This window comes from Cibotium barometz, chromosome 55, assembly GCF_041138505.1.
Source record: "Cibotium barometz isolate CiBa-2024 chromosome 55, ASM4113850v1, whole genome shotgun sequence".
Classification (NCBI taxonomy): domain Eukaryota; kingdom Viridiplantae; phylum Streptophyta; class Polypodiopsida; order Cyatheales; family Cibotiaceae; genus Cibotium; species Cibotium barometz.
The window spans coordinates 14,793,579-14,811,445 of record NC_141100.1 but is presented as its reverse complement, the minus strand read 5'-3'; the positions used below and the strand labels follow the sequence as shown (position 1 = coordinate 14,811,445).

The following is a 17,867-nucleotide window of genomic DNA, read 5'->3' as shown; positions in this document are numbered from 1 at the left end:
CCTTGCTTATACTTTTTTGTGGAGAGTATGTGTGTGGGCTCTTCCTCTTGGATACAAATCATTGCATAGAAACTTTACCTTAGATGTAGATCAGCCAGTGGAGGATGGTAGACGTGCTTCCTGGGGATGCCTTGCTTATCAGGGGACTGTGGAGAAGAATAGTTTTAAGTGCTTATTTACTAGCAAGGGACCTTGGGGGATATTTACTAGCAGGGGATCTTTGGGGGGGGGACTGGTTGGTGCATCAAAAATTTACCTATGGGGTTTGTCCTAGATGCGGATCGCCAGTGGTGGAGGATGGTGGACATGCATTCTGGGGATGCCCTACCTATCAGGGAGCTATGGAGATGAATAGATTTAAGTAGGTATTTAGTAGCAGGGGATCTTGGGGGGACTGGTTGGTGGGGAAGCTGATAGACTCAAAGGGATCACTTGATCTGGTGTTCAACCTAGTCAGATAAACTTGTTTATGGGACATTTGACCTCTAGAATTTCAAAAGGTATTAAGGTAGGGATTAGATGTTGTGGAATTGATGTTTGTATAAGTGTGTGTGTCAATGCTAGTATGTATATTATGTGAATAAGATGAATGATAGTACATTTGTAGAGTTAGTGCAAACTTTACAGTCTGGGATAGGATGAGCCACTCACATGATGAAGGGATGATTGCACATACTGGGGTAACCTATGGCATGTGGCAAGTATATGTTGGGATAACCTATGGCATGTGGCATATGCTGGGGTAACCTATGGCATGTGGCAAGTATATGTTGGGGTAACCTATGAAGAAAGGTTTGCCTAAGACACAAAAGATGGTATCTGAAGGAGAAGCAACATGTTCATACCTTTATGGTTCTAATAGAGAATCTTATTGGAAGTAGGCCAGATGTGAAGATATGGACCAAGAAAGAGTCTATGGAGGAGCAGACCCCTAAGGGGTGTACCGTCGAGTGGTGGTTGGCTTGCAGTTGGGTTACCACATTAGTTGGGAGCATTTGGGAGTATGAGATGCTTGTGGTTTACTTAATAGTGAAGAGTTGTACTAAGTCTTCTAATGTGATATGAGTTGGGTTTTGTAAAAAGTGGGTTGTTGTATATGTAATTGGGCTGTTTATAAATATTATGCTCCAAAAAAAGACACCTAAAAAAAAGACTTTAATAAAAATTTAAATCGCACTGCCCTATACTAAGGTTGCCTAAGTAAGGTCTCCCCACACACAAAATAAGCATACATAAGAAATTAATGGCGATGTTGGATGCCTATTCTGCTTGATATGTAAACCTCTTGCACACATAGAGTGTTCACGCTTACATAAAGGTTCAACCAAAAGCAACACAATAAAGCCCAATTACACATTGCTCAACTCCTCAAAACTACCTCCAGAACGTAGATGGAAGTGTAAAGAAGAAATGCAGAAGTACCAGCAACTTCTTGTAAACAAAACTTGTGAGATCTGAGTAATGAATCTAGGCCTATGATTGAAGCTTTATATGACATATAAAGATCTAGATCAAAATTCCACTCTAGCGTCTTCTAGGGCCTTGCCTTGAATTATCTGGCCCTGATTTTGCCCGGTTCATGATAACTTGCTGTCACTGCCTTGGAATATTAGCATCTCCTCCGTCCGGATCATGATAACCTTTTCTCTCACTGTCTCGGATTGCCTTCCTTAGCATCTCCTCCGTCTCAAGTTCGCTTGGAACTGGGTGCCACTGGACAAGGGTAAAGAAGTCCCTCCAAGCCCCATAACCCTTTTGATAAGCGTCTCTCCCTTCACCCACTCGATATATTCTCTTCACAAGCTCAACCAGCTGCATGGCCATGCCGGCCGGAGGAAATCCGTAAGTCTCTGAGAGTCTGTTCCGGCATTTCACGAGGGCTCTCATGAATTTTGCTTGCAGCATCATCAACCTTAATCCGGTTCTGCTTGCGCTGAAGGTTTCTTCCAGGCGCCTTTGGGTTGGGATAATATATGATCCACGGCTGGAAGTGCTCTTCTGATGCAGGCTGCTCAGGTCTGCCAACTCGGGGCTCTCTCGGAGTACCCACAGCACGTTTCTCGTGAGAAGCTCCTCTACGATGCTTGCGCAAAGCCTCGGCCACTCATAGCTGTCTTCTAGCGCAAGTGGTAGAAGGGCCAGAAACTCTCCCAAGTCGGGAATGTTCTGCTTATTGCATGAAAGAAACAGAGAGAGCTTCGCCCGCGCCTTTGCTTTCAGATCAGCTTTTGGAGCCAGCTTGACAAGCAGGTGAAAGAGAAGACAGTAGCCTTTGAAGGCTTTCTCGGAGGCCTGCAAGATTGCTCTTTTAGCAACCGGCGTGCTGCTGCCGGCACGAGCGTCACACACCTTCATCATGCTCACAACCATGGTGTTCATAAGCTTAGGGATCACGTGAAGGAACCCAGCCAGTGATGTATCGGAAGTAATCATGTCGAAATGAATCAGAGAGTTTGCCAGGGCGGGGAGCGCACGTGCGAAGTGGTCGTCGTCCAGTGCGAGCGGGAGGAAGTGGGTGAACTCGTGGCCGCAAATCCCCACTCGCACGTACTTCTCGAAAGCTTCAAGGGACAGCAGGTCGAAAGCTTCGACATGGAGGGAAGCATTTCCGTTGTTGGTGGATCCTTCTAGCCTGACGCCCATGCCCAGCACAGCTTCTTTGAAGGATTTACGCGTGAAGAAGCAAAGAAGCTCTCGCCGCAGCAAGACGTTGAACCTGCGCAGGACGGCTCCCACTCGGGAAGGGGAAGCCTTGCCCAGGTTTACTAGATCTTGGTCGGAGAGGTGGTCGAATATGATTAACCACACGTGTTCGTTTAGCGCGTCGAGATGGTCCTCCTCTTCTTCGACTGCAGCTTCTCGCAAGCTCTCCTCCTCTTCTTCGACTGCAGCTTCTCGCAAGCTCGAACAGGTGCTTACCCTAATTTTGCCTTTGCTTTTCTGATCCCCGACGCTTGATTTTGTCACCATGGCCGCGGCCGCGTTCGAGGAGCTTCCAAATCCATCTGCTTTCTCGCTTTTTTCTGCGCTAGTGGGCCGTGAGGAATATCCAGAGTCGAAGCCGCATTTGTTACAGGAAAAGTTGAAGCTAGGCGGCGAAGCAATAGGACGCAGATCGGCGGGACCGCCACGGTCCTGCTCGATCTGGGACGCCGAGAAGAAGCTCAATAGCTGCATGAAGAGGTACTTCAAGAGATAGGCCGGGGTGTAGCCGCCGATGTAGCAGTCTGCAGATCGAAAAATGCCTCTCTTCAGGAGATCGCAGCAGATGGAAGACCCGAAGACGTTGGGATGTTTAACGGACGTCTGGATGGAGACCTCCGGCGGCACATGGGGATAGATCACCGGGATACGGACGGAGAGGTGTAGACGAATTCCCGTGTAGGGACCCTCCAGCGGCGTGAGCAACAGGCACATGGCAGAGACGTTGTTTGCATCAATCTTCACCTCTATGCCTGGCAGAGCCTCCTTCTCCATCTCCCGTATGTCTCTCTGCAGACGCTGCAGGGCTGAGGGGGTAAGCGTTCCCATGTGTCGAATTAACAGAACAACAAGGGCGAGTGTATGTTTTAAGCTATTGCAGGGCCTTGCTGTTTACTAAGTTGGTGGGTATATCTCTAAGTAGTCACGTCCCATGACTATAAAAAGACGCCAGGACCCTCACCATTTTGGACCGGAGTCACGCCCTTTTTTTGAGCATTTTGGCCATCAAATACTTAATACTTGCAAAAGCTTGCTATATTTCCGTCAGTTTACAAATTTACAAGGATCTTTAGCTATTAAGTCTGGAAAAACATTTATCAATAATGTAATAAAGCTAAATAAGGTACAATAATAAATTGACACTTTTTATGTGATACGAATGCTTTATTATTGACACTTTTTATGTGATACGAATGCTTTATAGTGTGTTATGATCTATACCATTATCAAATTAGGCACATCATTTTTCATTAGAGTTATGGCTCTTATTTTATTTGAGGAGGCACCATCAATAGCTAACCCAATCGATGCTTTTTCAAGATGACCTCTTTCATTCAAGAATTTTCTCAAATGTTCATAAACCATTCCTGCCTTTCCATTTGAATTGGTATGCATGTGTTGTCAGCCCCCAAGAGCAATGGAAAGGTGACGATGGTGGTGCATTGAAGAGTACTCAACTGCAACAACGAGAGCAATGACAGCGAGGGTGGTGACTGCAGTTGAGAAAAGGCGGCAAGCAAGAAAACGTGAGTAGTGTAGCAGCCAAAATGGTGGTTGGAAGCCTTGCATGGGTGTGTTACTCTACCTAGGAGTGTGGTGGCTCACCTCGAATGCTTGCCCCCCAGTCTACGTGTTGTAAGAAGGGATATCATGATGACAACCTCTTATAAGTAAATGATTTCCATCACCATCACTCTCTTTTTTGCAAGATTAAACACATAGACTAAGCAAGGAACATAAAATAAAATAATATGTAGCTTTCATCAACAACAATGAGAGAGAGAGAGAGAGAGAGAGAGACATTAGGGGAAATATGGACTACAAAAAGGGCCCTTTAAGGATTAGCTTAAGATGCTAATTTTTTGGGTTTAGAATGCTAAACTTGCCTCCATAGTAGGGAACAAGCTAATGAATACCCTACTTTTGGGTCCCTTTTTAGACTAGTAACTCCTAGATCCTCTCCTATTGTTACCCTAGGGTCCACTCACTTTTTCAAAAAGTTACCACCATTTTAGAGTCCATTCTCATTTTTTATGTGTGAGATTTCTTGGACCACTTGCCTTTTTTATGTGATCCCACACTCTCTCTTCCCCAAATTTGAAAAACGTGGATAAAAGGGACCTAAAAATTAGGGTTTTTTGAATTTTTTGAATTTTAACATTTTTAAATCAAAAAAGGGTCCCTCAATCATATGTAACCTCCAAGAGTATCTTTTCAAGGTCATTTTTAGTCAATAACTACCACTACAAGAGAATCATTATTTTTTGACGCTTAGTTTCCATGCCTGGTCGTGTCGTCGATATGTGCGTCGAAATAGGTATCGAAATATGCGTGGAAATAAGCGTCAAAATATGCGTCAAAATAACCGTCAAAAAATTATTATTATTTAATTTAAATTTATATATAATATTTGCTAGTTCCCACCTTGGGATGTGTTTTAGCCTTCTCTTTCTACCTCTTTGCAACCATATGTGTCTATATGAGAGAGAGAGAGAGATAGCGAGAGAGCTAGATAGAGAGATCAGAGAGAAAGAGAGATAAACAGAGAGACAGAGAGAGAGGGGGGGGAGGGATAAACAGAGAGAAAGAGAGATAAACAGAGAGAGAGAGGAGGGAGGGGGGCGAGGGAGAGAGGAGGGTAGAACTTTCATCATGACTTTGATAAGGAGAACAAATGCACTATGAGATGTAGTTGGCTTGTGAGAATAGAACGTGGAAATGTCTCCTCCACTAAAAAAACCACCTCCACTGACATAACTCGAGCATTCTCAAGCGTGGTGGGATCTATTTCCTTTGAGCTCACATACCTAGAAATGAAAAAGTACACCATATTAGCAATATGAACACCTTGCATGGAGCATTGATACGCATCACATTTTGTATCATGTAAAGTACCTCACAAGCTCGCCCATCTTGTAAATACAATCTTTCACGTCCTTCGATGCACTACGACAAATGCTAGTAGTACTTATGAACTAAACACACGAGGAATGGTTGATTAGTTGCTTCTAGTTCACTCACAAATTTGAAAGGAAAAAGATATTATACACATAAAATACTTACTTGGAGCATATTGTGCCAATCATGAGATTTCAAGCCATATAATTGCTCTACATCTCTTTTCTTGCTCTTTGTAAAGGCCCCCTTCAAACACCTCATGCATCCACCAGTGGGAGTACGAATTGTAGTAATAGCACGCTTCACCGCCACCATCTCTAGCTTTGATAACCTCCACGGTGCATGAGGTAAAAAAACACACCCATTTGGTCTCTCTTGTGGCCAAGCTTCACGCATCCTCCCTGTGGTACATAGATCCTCCCTTATGCCTACGGAATCTCGTGTCCCATTCAAATGTTCCCAAATGGTAGATGCCACATTCTTGAAGATATGCATGGGATCAAGGAGGTGATTAATCTTGAGGTGAGACCAATATGGTAAATGATAAAAGATGGAGTATCTAAACAAAAGCTGGTGTTAGCGGGCAATCTTTATTTCCAGCCAATATAGCACACAATAGTTACAAACCCTTACCGGCTCATGCCAAGTGGTGGAGGAGTCGTGGAACCGTCCCAAATTCTCATCCAATCTCCCGCTGTGAGTGATTGTGGGAGAACTTCATTCCAAGGGGCAACATAGCTAGGATGATCAGGTGGGAGAAATTGATGGTGATTCTCATAGATGACCTTATTCAATGCGTCTGCCCGTGAGGCAACAAGTGAAGGACCACAAACAGGACATGCATGGTAACCCAATGTAGTGAGACCTAAACAATAGACGCAATTAAGAGTTGAAGGTGGGTTTAGGGTGCCACATCCTTTGCCTACTCATAATTAGAAGTACAATGCTTACCTGAACACTCACCATAGCCTGGGAAGTCATGCATCGTCCACATCAAGATTGCTTTGCAGTTGAAGTCTCGTGAGACGAGGGAGGCTATGTCACATCATGCACCTCGATCTCCAAAGTATCTCTAGCTCGTGAATCAAAGGCTCCAAATAAACATCAAGATTTTTGACTTTCTGTTTCCCTAGAATTAGAAGGGATAACATAACATGTCCTTTCTTAATCGCCATAGAGGGTGGAAGATTATAATTCACCTATATCACTGGCCATACACTGTAAGAGGTGCTTTTGAGACCAAATGGGTTCACACCGTCCATACCCAATCCAAGTCTCAAGATCCTAGGTTCTTCCTTGAAGCTTGGCCATGTGTCTTCAATATGCTTCCACGCAAGAGTGTCTGCGGGAGTTCTCCACTTGCCATCGGTTGATCGATGGGAGGAATGCCATGACATGAGCTCTGCAATGGATTTGCACTTGAACATATGTTGGATGCGAGGGATTATGGAAAAATGTCACAGAACCTTACGAGGCACGTCCAAAGTTTTGAGATCTACTCTATATCTTGCCTCTCCACAAGTAGGACACTTTCTTGCATCCTTATGTAGTCCATGAAACAAAACACAATCGTTGACGCATGCATGGATGCGCTTGTAATCTAATCCTCCAAGAGAGGTCACATGTTACCTTGCCATATCTTTTGAGGTCGGTAATTTATTCTCCCTTGGAAGCATTTTACATAATAGCCTGCACGTGAAGACCATAAATGAGGAAAAGCATTCGAGTAATTGACCCACTAGCACAATTCACCATGTTTGCAAAATAGACTTTAAAGCTTACTTGAGTAATGCATTCAAACTTGCATTGCTCCATCCATAGATGGTTTGCAAGTTTAGTAACTCAAGGGAGGCACGTAGAATAGAGAATGTGCACCCCTCAAACAGTGGAGTCGATGCTGCGGTAAAAAGATCGTCCTGCTCCATGCTATCATCCCTCCCTTCGGATTGATGGACATATAAATCCCGCACCATATCATCAAACACCTCCTCCTCCAGGGCTTCATGAGGTAATGGCGGAGGGCTACTATCACCATCACTCCATGCATCCGTAACGGTCCCTCCTGAAGATCCCACCTCATATCGCCGACGCTTTGCCTCCTCATCACGATGACGAGCATAGGGCAACATATATGGGTGTGGCACTTCATCCTGTATCAAATTAAAACGGGATCATAACTCAAACATATGAACACCCATAGGTATCTCAATCAACCTTAACTCTTTAACACTTACTATGTTTACGGTCGCATTCCATTCTCCATACTTTGAGATGTGATTGAGTGTAATCCTGCATGCACGATACATGTTTCCTCGACATTGATCATACATTTGATTTTTTCCTCCAACCACATTTCGCGATGGTGGATACGGAGGGATTCATCCTCACTGGAGCTACTTGTTGAAGATGAAGACATCCTACAAATAAACAATCCAAAAAAATTACTCTCGTATCAAATATTTAATCTAAAAACTCTGTGGCATGTCTAATATCGTGTTTGTTCTGTCTGGTATACGTCTATAGGCACGTCTACACAGAACAAACGCGGTTTTAGACGCGATTTTAGACACGACATTAGACGCGCCTATAGACGCGATTTTCATTTTCAAACCTACTTTTAGCATGCTTGCTTTTCTTCACATACTTTTAACGGGCTTGCTTTGCTATTAACAGATCCACAGCCTAGCATCCACACTTATCTTCAAGCATCCACACTTATCTCCAGGCTTACACAATCATCTCCAAGCACACAAGAGAAGAGGGTGAACAAGGAAGAGAAGAAAGAGAAGCAAAGGGTGAACAAGGAAGAGAAGAAAGAGAAGCAGCTTTGAAGAAGGACAAGAAGCTTCCATACCTCTATCCAAGGTAAGTCTCTTTAGGGTTGATCTTCTTTGAAAGTTACTCTCTTTGGATTCGTTCTTCGCTCTCTTTGAAACGAATGTTTTTGGTACAACTGTTGTGCTTTTGTGTCGAGCACATGTCCTTTTCGAGTTTTTAGAATAGTCTGTCTGTCAGAGTGCGTATATAGACACATCTGAGAGCGCGTCTAAGAACGCGTCTATAGACACGTCTACTCTATGTTGGAAATAAATAGCCGCGTCTATAGACGCGCTGTTATACGCGAAGATAGACGCTGTGTTTTTTCTGTCTTTTTTTTCCTCTCCTCTCTTTTTCTGTCTTTTTTTCTCCTCTCTTTTCCTCTCCTTTCTCCTCTCTTTTATCCCCACTCCTCTCTTTTTCTGTCTTTTTTTTCCTCTCCTCTCTTTTTCTGTTTTTTTTTCTCCTCTCTTTTCCTCTCCTTTATCCTCTCTTTTTCTGTCTTTTTTTCTCCTCTCTTTTCCTCTCCTTTCTCCTCTCTGTCTTTTTTTCTCCTCTCTTTTCCTCTCCTTTCTCCTCTCTTTTTCTGTCTTTTTTTCTCCTCTCTTTTCCTCTCCTTTCTCCTCTCTTTTTCTGTCTTTTTTTCTCCTCTCTTTTCCTCTCCTTTCTCCTCTCTTTTATCCCCACTTTTTCTCCTCTCTTTTCCTCTCCTTTCTCCTCTCTTTTATCCCCACTTTTTCTCCTCTCTTTTATCCCCACTTTTTCTCTCTTTTTCTCCTCTCTTTTCCTCTCCTTTCATGGAAATAAGTGATTGCATGAATGAAGAAAGGGATTGCATGAATGATGGAAAGGGATTGCATGATTGAAAAACGGGATTGCATGAATGATGGAAAGGGAAAGCATGATTGAAAAAATGGATTGGACTCTATATTTTCCTCTCTTTTTCCTTCTCTCTTTTATCCTCTCTTTCCTTCTCTTTTCGCCTCTCTTTTTATCTCTTATCTCCTCTCTTTTTCTCTCTTTTTTTCTCCTCTCTTTTCCTCTATTCTCCTCTCTTTCTCTCTCTTTTATCCCCTCTTTTTCTCCTCTCTTTTCCTCTCCTTTCTCCTCTCTTTTATCCCCGCTATGCATGCCTTTTCTACTCTCTTTCCTTCTCTCTTTTTCTCTCTTTTTCTCTCTTTTTCTCTTCTTTTTCTCTTCTCAGTTCATCAGTAATCTTCTTTTATTCTTTTTTCCAGTTCATCATGTGGCCAGGAAGCTCTTCAGGCTTACCTGATCTTCGGGAGACCATCTTTCGGGACTTATATAACCTTTTGGGGCACCCTCCCAGTCTTGGGGCTTTTGAGATTACCCCAGTGGAGTCAACACAGCCCAGTCGGCTACATAGCCGAGGCCCTTCCCCCATGCCATCCTATGCCCCTTTCCCCATGCCGTCAGGAGGCCCTTCTACCTCGCAGAACTCCCAGTCGGCTACATAGCCGAGGCCCTTCCCCCATGCCATCCTATGCCCCTTTCCCCATGCCGTCAGGAGGCCCTTCTACCTCGCAGAACTCCCAGCGTACTCCCGTGCAGTCGAGGCTTGCTTCTCCAGCCAGGTGGCCAACGTACTAGCTCGACACGACACAGTAGTAGGCGTAGTAGCAGGGAGAGCGGTGGGAGATGCATGGCACCGTGCTTTGGGAGAGGTGGTGGTGGGGATGAGAATGATTCAGATGATTTAGACGTGCCTCCGGGTGATGGTACGATCTACTATGACATCACTCAGACAGGAGGCATCTTGATGGATGCACGGGGGAAGGACATCATGGCCTTCATGTGCTCTGTAATTGCTAACAATTACAGAGATTGCTTTATTCACTACAAAGATCAATCAAAGAGGTTGGTTGATGAGACCCTCGCTGCTGTTCGCTCTAGGTATCCTAACCCCCCCAATGTTCAGTTCACAGATAAATGGGCCAAGTCAAAGATTGTTTTGATACTTAGCAATAAAAGATCTTCACTTAAGAGGCATGCACTAGCGGAGCTTGCCAGGCTCCAGGGAGGTCAACCACCAAGGGGCCCGCCCCACACCGCTCACAAGCGTGAGTGGAAGAAAGCAATGAAGTCAGCGAAGGAGGAACCCAGTCTAAAGCACGTGGAGGCATGAAGGATCCAAATGGAGCAATATGGAAGCGTGCATTTTGGAGCAGGGGGTGTTGAATCATGGGAGGCCCAATTTGTAAGTATCGATCTCAAATTATATTGTTTTTGTAGTTTATTAGGAGGTTGTTTCTTTGTACTAACCCCTCCGTAAATTGTGTCATCTTGCAGCTTGATATCGTGGGCAGGTACCCTACTCCTGTCGAGACAGCCTACCACCGCCACCATCGTAGAGGAGATACATGGAGGCACTTCTATAATGACGGGTTGATTACTGAGAGGAGTAGTATATCCGGGCTACTGGAGAGTCCCTCGAGGTATTTGAAAGTAATTAAATAATGTCAATATTATAAATAAAGATTTGATTTTTCATACATTGATATATGTTGTCCCTTGTTTACAGGACCCTACACAAGAAGATGAGGAAGAAGGAGGCAGAGAAGGGAGCGCAGAAGGAGCGAGGAGTCATTAGGGGAAGGTTAAGGTCTATAGGGGCCCTTTAAGATGCCATGTGATTAAAAGGTTATTAAGGAAAAGAGCCAATCATGTGATGCCATGTATACAAAAATGTTGGGTGATTAAAGGTGGTCAAAAGATTCTCTAGAAGATGCCTTTTTGTACTTTTCATTTCCAAAAAGTGGGGGGAAAGTTTTTGAAATTTCGAACGTCCGTAACTTCTACATATGAGCTCAAAATTTGTCGGAGATTACAGATCCAGAATCTACTCGTCGAGCTCTTTCCATAGATATGTCACATGATATAGTTTTGCTCGCTCGATTTCAAATTCAATTTTGGCGGGAAACTTTGAAATTCAAACTTCTTACCGTTTGAAGAACAAGAAGGTATCTAAAGTCAAAGAAACTTAACGTTTTAGCAAAAAGTCATTAAAATCATAATATGGCAGCTTAAAGGGCCCCTATAGACCTCAACTTCCCCTAATGAGTGCTAGCTACTGTTTTTTGTACTTAGCCCCACTGGCTTGGCTTCGTGCCTCTTGTATATACACTCCTCTTATTTTTGGTACTTGAAGTCACATGACGTGGCTTAGCTTCGTGCTATATGTACATACAAGCACTTTTTAAGCTATTTATTAATGCCTCTTGTAACTAAACGTTTTGGAGTTGTAATATTTTATTTGGAATTGTAATTAATGTCGGCTATAGATGTGCTTGCAAGAGTGCTAATTAAAATGCGGTTGCCAGTAAGAATTGAATTACACAATGTGGAAATGGGATTCCTGTAACTACATAGCATACACAACACACACAGCATTCTGTTCAAGCACACAAAATTTAAAAAATATTCTGTAGCGCGTCTATAAACGCATCTATATATGCGTCTGTATGTTCAAGAAGCATCTATTTGCATGTCTACAAACGCCTCTATAATTGTGTCTATAAACGCGTCTATTTCTCCCCCCCGAGCGTCTATTTGCGTGTCTATATGCGCGTCTATAGGCGCGTCTATTTGCTATCTTTTAAACGCGCCTTTAAACTCGGGTCTGTAGATACACTAATAGACGTGCAAATAGATGTGCCTGTAAGTTTTTTTTAGTTGAGTAAACGCATCTGTGTGCGCGTCTGTAGGTGCTTTGTCTTGTTGTGTTTGGACCACCTAGTCATCTCTTGAAGAGTAGCTACTAATAAAGTTGTACCCAATTCAACAAGTCAATGCTGGCATGTTGAGCTTTCGGTTTGCCTAAGCTTGGGGAGTTAGTCATGGCTACACACATGTTAGTACCCAGATCCTTCATGACTCTAGATAGAAGTTAGCATCCCATACAGACATGTAATTGACACAAGGTAGATAAAACTATGTAGTGCAGAGTAGAGACGAGTTAAAGACTAACCCATAAGATGTTCTTAAATATTAGCAATCTCTCAAGCATAAAATACACTAATATTGACTCAGTTTGTGAACTCTTGAGCTCAACTATCCATTCATTCATCTATCTCTCTGTCCGAGAATAATCCCCTTCACTCCTTACATCTACCCATTTGCAAGAAGCCACTACAAAGTTGTTACAAAGCAAGAAAAATTAACTCATAATAGTTTTTTTTTAATGGGACAATCTAAATGGTGACTTGGGCGTGGCGACGAGCTAGTTGGCCACCAACACACACACACACACACTCTCTCTCTCTCTCTCTCTCTCTCTCTCTCTCTTTGCACAAAAGATGGCCATGGGTTTAGATGCTCCTCCTCCTCGCAACATCGACCTCACTATACGGATGGTCACATTATCGACCTCCTACCCCATCCCCCTAAAAAACATGCGAGAGAGAGAGAGAGAGAGAGAGAGAGAGAGAGAGAGATTACAAATTAAATTTTTCAAAAGAAAAAAGAAACCCATCATTAAAATCTAATCATCCCAAAAATTAAATAATTCAAAAAAACTTTAAGACACCTAAGGTTTTACATTAATGTTATCGTACCAAAGGGGTGGTGCATAGGCACATGCAAGTGTACAAAGAGGGGAGAGAAGAGGTATGGTGGGGACATGGGAGTAGAGCTATGATGAGGCTATGATGCCAGGGATATTCGCTAAGGAGAGTGGGACATGGAGGAAGAAATGAAGAGAGACCGTAAAGATGGAGAAGAAGTCAAGAGGCAAAGAAAGCACAGTTCAACTGGATTTTGTCGAGGATAAATAGCCAAGCTCAGCGAGAGAAACCAACTAGAGGGAAGAAGGTATGTGCTAACATCCCATCAAACTTTGTGAAGAGGCAGATAGGGACGTTTTCTCTATCTACTGCAATCCTAATGTGCTCGAGGAAGCCACCGAGCAAGTTAAATCTGGGGAAATGGCTGTAAGAAGATGTCCTGCATGAGAGGGTGGTATCAGAGGTTTATTACCTGGGCAAGGGGTTCTTCAATGTTTTCTTTGTGAAAGGGTATGCGGTGGTTAATTTATTTCCCAGGGCCATGTTGTTAATGGGACAAAACCTTGTACACATGATGTCATTTGATCTAGTGTTTGATGAGAACAAGATCTTGCAAGACTCTTTGTCCACCCTGGTTGAGACTGGCATTGGGGGAATCATGGTGAAAACAATCGGGTCAGTACTGTTCGTGCTAAGGGATGAGGATAATGGGAGACATTCTAACAAACTGTGTGTCACATGGAATACATTGTAGGAGACTCCTAAAGAGAATACCGAAGAGAGGGAGAGCTTGAGTTCCTTGCAGGCAAAAACACACATATAAGAGAGTTCAAGACACAAGAAAGAGATGGATGGCTGAATTTTCTTCTATCTTCTTCTCTTCTCTACAACCATATAACTAAAAGATAAGAGTACATACATAAAAGGAAAACACTCTCCTACAACAACATGCAAATGTTTGGTCTATAGTGTGAGCCCGACTATATGAACTAGCGCCATAACTCTTGTACTCCAAATTGTCTATCACATAGCCTCTCGTCCCCCCCACTACACTGGCAGCATATCAACCATAATCTCACCAACCATGCTAGTGGCACAAGTGTTACTCGGGGGGGGGGGGGGGGGGGGGTCACTCATAAATATGTAAGCGTAGCACATGAGTTCAATAGAAGGGATTTTTAAAATCCTTTTTTACACATTTTTACATAACAGAAGGGTACCATTTAAAGGGGGTATTCACATATTGAATAGAAAAAGAGTGTTTTATTCACAAACAATTCACAAATAAGGGGTTTTTAAAATAGGCCTTGAACACATGTGATATAGGGAGGTTGCAAGATGAGGGTACTCACTTTCATTCACTCTCTCTAAAATTGGGACATCCATGCATCTCGGGCGGAGTACCTCGATCGTGATAGCGTCGTGAATTAAAACACGACACGTGCCTCCCAAGCCTAAATCGACATATCTCAATCGAGATGCCAACTAATGCCACGCTATCAGGTCCGGGTTTCGAGTCATCATCCATGTCACCATTACATGTCACCGCCACCACATTATCTCGATCGAGATATCTATGCCACTCGGATCCACAGGGCCACACTGTATCCCCCTAGGCATATTTGACTAGCACATCTCCATCATCCATGTATCTTGAACGAGAAATTAAAATCAAATCACGACCATTCATTGTTCAAGGTGAAGGGATACAATCTCCACCGTCCATGTATCTCGAATGAGATATTGAGATCCAATCTCCACCGTCCAAATAGCTCATTCGAGATACAGAGATACAATCTCCACTGTCCAAATATCTCGTTCGAGATACGTAGATGCAATCTCCACTGTCCAAATATCTCGTTCGAGTTACAGAGACGCAATCTCTACCGTCCATTTAGGTACGTTGGAAGATGCGATCTCAGCCGTTTAAATATCTCAATCGAGGTATATAATGAATCTCAACCGTCGACATACCTTGGTCGTGGTAATGACTTTAGATCATAGCCGTCCATGTACCTCGAACGAGATAGTAATATCAAATCTCAGCCGTCGATCCTTCACCAACCCTAAAATTAAGTGTGTATCTTGGCCGTATGTTTCACTAACCCTAAAATCCAGAGCGTTAATCTTGCAAACCCTAAATTGCATGATTAACCGAACCTCGATCGAGGTTATAAAACCGGAAAACTTTTTTTTTTTGTCTCATTGTCAGAAGTCGTTTTTACTCTCCTTGCTCTCTTGATTTGGATTAGCATTAGTGGGCCCATTAGCTTTGTTTTATAGCTTCATTAGTGCTACTTAGCACTGAGCATTAGACCCTTCACATTAGACCCTTCACATTGGACCCTTCACATTGGACCTTTGTGTTAGGCTTAGGTTTTAGCATGGAGTCACACGAGGAGGGCCACGAGGAGGGCCGCTCATCTATTGTGGACCTCATCGCGGAGATAGACCGCGAGTTAGCAGCTATCCACATATATGACTAATAGCATGATCCCTCTATCTGTCTTTTTCACATAAAGTAAAAAATCTACATTGGATATCTAAAATCAAATGGTAACAAGATACTATCGGATCTTGCTTGACCATGCTCTATGTGCCCGATTCAAGCCATACAAGGTCTTGCATAGCCTGCACATAAAATCTAGGTGTGCATCACTCTCATAACTTGGTGGCTATATCATGTATACTTCTTCTTGCAAGAAGGCATTCTTTATATCCATCTGATGTAAATACCAACCCTTTGTTGTAGCCATAGCAATGACAGTTCGCACAGTTGCACATAAGTCAATGCCATTAGTTTGTGCATAGCCCTTTGGCAACCCCTCTTGCCTTATACCATCTCACTAAACCATCAGTGTTATGCTTGACTTTATACACCCACTTATATCCAATTGCCTTCTTTTCCTCAGGCAAAGGCACTAACTCCCATGTTGCATTTTGCATCCAATGCCGCCATCTCCTCATTCAATTTCTTATTTTCAAGTGCCTGATCAAAACAAGTGGGCTCCAACTAATGTATTGCTTTAACCATGTAAGCATAATGATGGACTGTATATCCATTATATCTCAACCTATCAAATAGGGTACCTAACCCTTGTAGACCTACATACACTTGGATTATTGCCAGTAGGTGTCCTCAAAACAGCCCTACTAGTTCTCCTTACACTAAGAGCAACCACAGATAGAATGCCAAGCTCCTCATCAAGGCTCTGCTCAGAGCCGCTAGAGTCACCATCCACATATGAGTGACCTGGTGATAGATCAGGCAAAAAAGGTTGATCTACATTTTCCTTCCCTTTGTGTGATAGATCAAGCAAAAAAGATTGATCTACATTTTCCTTCCCTTTGCATGATACATGTGTACCTACTTTTGTCCTAAACCTTCCTGACCATGGGCTAACATTGGATCCACTGGTAGACTCTCCAGGTCCACTAAGCATCTGTGATTCCTACTCTACATATGGTGCGACACCATCACTTCTTACATAGTCATCTTTTATTGCCTTCACTCTACTAGTGCATACCAGCTATTCATCTCATCGAAGATAACATCTCTGCTTACTCTCATCTCATGAGTGGTAGGGTTATAGCATCTATAATCATTCTTCTCCATAGCATAACCAATAAAGATGCATTTCTCTATCTTTGGATCCAACTTTGTTCTTATTTTTTCGGGAGCATGCACATATGCAATTTACCCAAGCACACTTTCAAGTGAGGCACATCCAGTTTATGCCTATAAACTTTTGTTTTTGAAGCATCATACCATGAACAGTTGTAGTGGGTGTCCTGTTCATAATGTACACAGTAGTTGCTAGTGCCTCTACCTAAAAATAATGTGGCATATTCTTTTCAGCCCATCAAGGCAAGTGCGGCCACTTCTACAATGTTCCTAAATTTTCTTTCTGCAACACCATTCTGTGTGTGTGGAGTGTACCTACATGTAAATTATCTCTTGATTCCTTACTTTCTCACGAAATTGCTGAACTCATTGAAGAAATATTATCCCCCACTATTTTATCTCAGGCATTTTGTTTACAAGCCTTTTTCCTTCTCGACCAAGGCTTTCAATATTTGAAAGTGAGAAACACCTCACTTTTCTCCTTCATAAATTAAAACCACACTTTCCTAGTGTGGTCATCAATGAATGTAACATAATACTTGTAACTTGCAATTATTGTACTCTTGGTTAGCTCCCATACATCTAAAGGTATAACATCTAATGGCCTTGCACTAACATGCTTTTCATGTGGGAAAGCATGTTTGGCTTGCTTACCAAGCTATCATGCTTCACATACTTTATACATACCATCAACCTTAAACTTAACAATATTTTAGGCCTACATAGACTTCAGATGCTGTACATTTACATGACCAATGTGCCTGTGCCATATGTCAATATCTATAATGACATGTTCCATGTTCACAAACATGGTTTACTTTACCTCAGGCATGTTCACATCCAAAGTAAACATCCTGCCATTTATGTTACCCTTTGCAACCAAGCGACACTAATTTTTGAAGTCTTCCACAAAACATCCTTGAGAATTAAACCTCACTTGCAAACCCTGCTCAACCATCTATCCAATAGAAACCAGGTTCCAAAAATCCTTTACCCATTAGAAAATTGTTTATTCTAAACTTCTAAGCATGGAAGTTGTTCTTGTCTAGCTTCTTACTAACAATCTGATTGAGTCCGTCAGACATATTTACCTACAACAATCAGAAACCTGAAATCAGACAACTTTGTATGTAACCTATAATACAGCATTATCTTCTGTGACCTACATCGGTACTTCACCACAACCTGTATGTCACTAGATTTGATTGGAGTACATGTACATACACCCAATATCAACAATACATGTGCAAACTGTCTGCACTAAGCTTCACTATAAAAACCATATTTTGACTAGAGATAGT

General features: G+C 42.7%; 1 protein-coding gene across 1 annotated transcript; it reads right to left on the bottom strand.

The window, feature by feature from the left end:
• Positions 1 to 1,593: 1,593 nt before the first annotated feature.
• LOC147607406 (uncharacterized) lies at positions 1,594 to 3,531 on the bottom strand. Its single transcript, XM_086790745.1, has one exon. It carries the CDS (start codon positions 3,529 to 3,531, stop codon positions 1,594 to 1,596), a length of 1,938 nt encoding a protein of 645 aa, XP_086646871.1.
• Positions 3,532 to 17,867: the final 14,336 nt, after the last annotated feature.

Bases quoted from the DNA above. Each gene is read 5' to 3' on its own strand.
- LOC147607406 (XM_086790745.1), bottom strand. From the start codon at position 3,531: ATGGGAACGCTTACCCCCTCAGCCCTGCAGCGTCTGCAGAGAGACATA.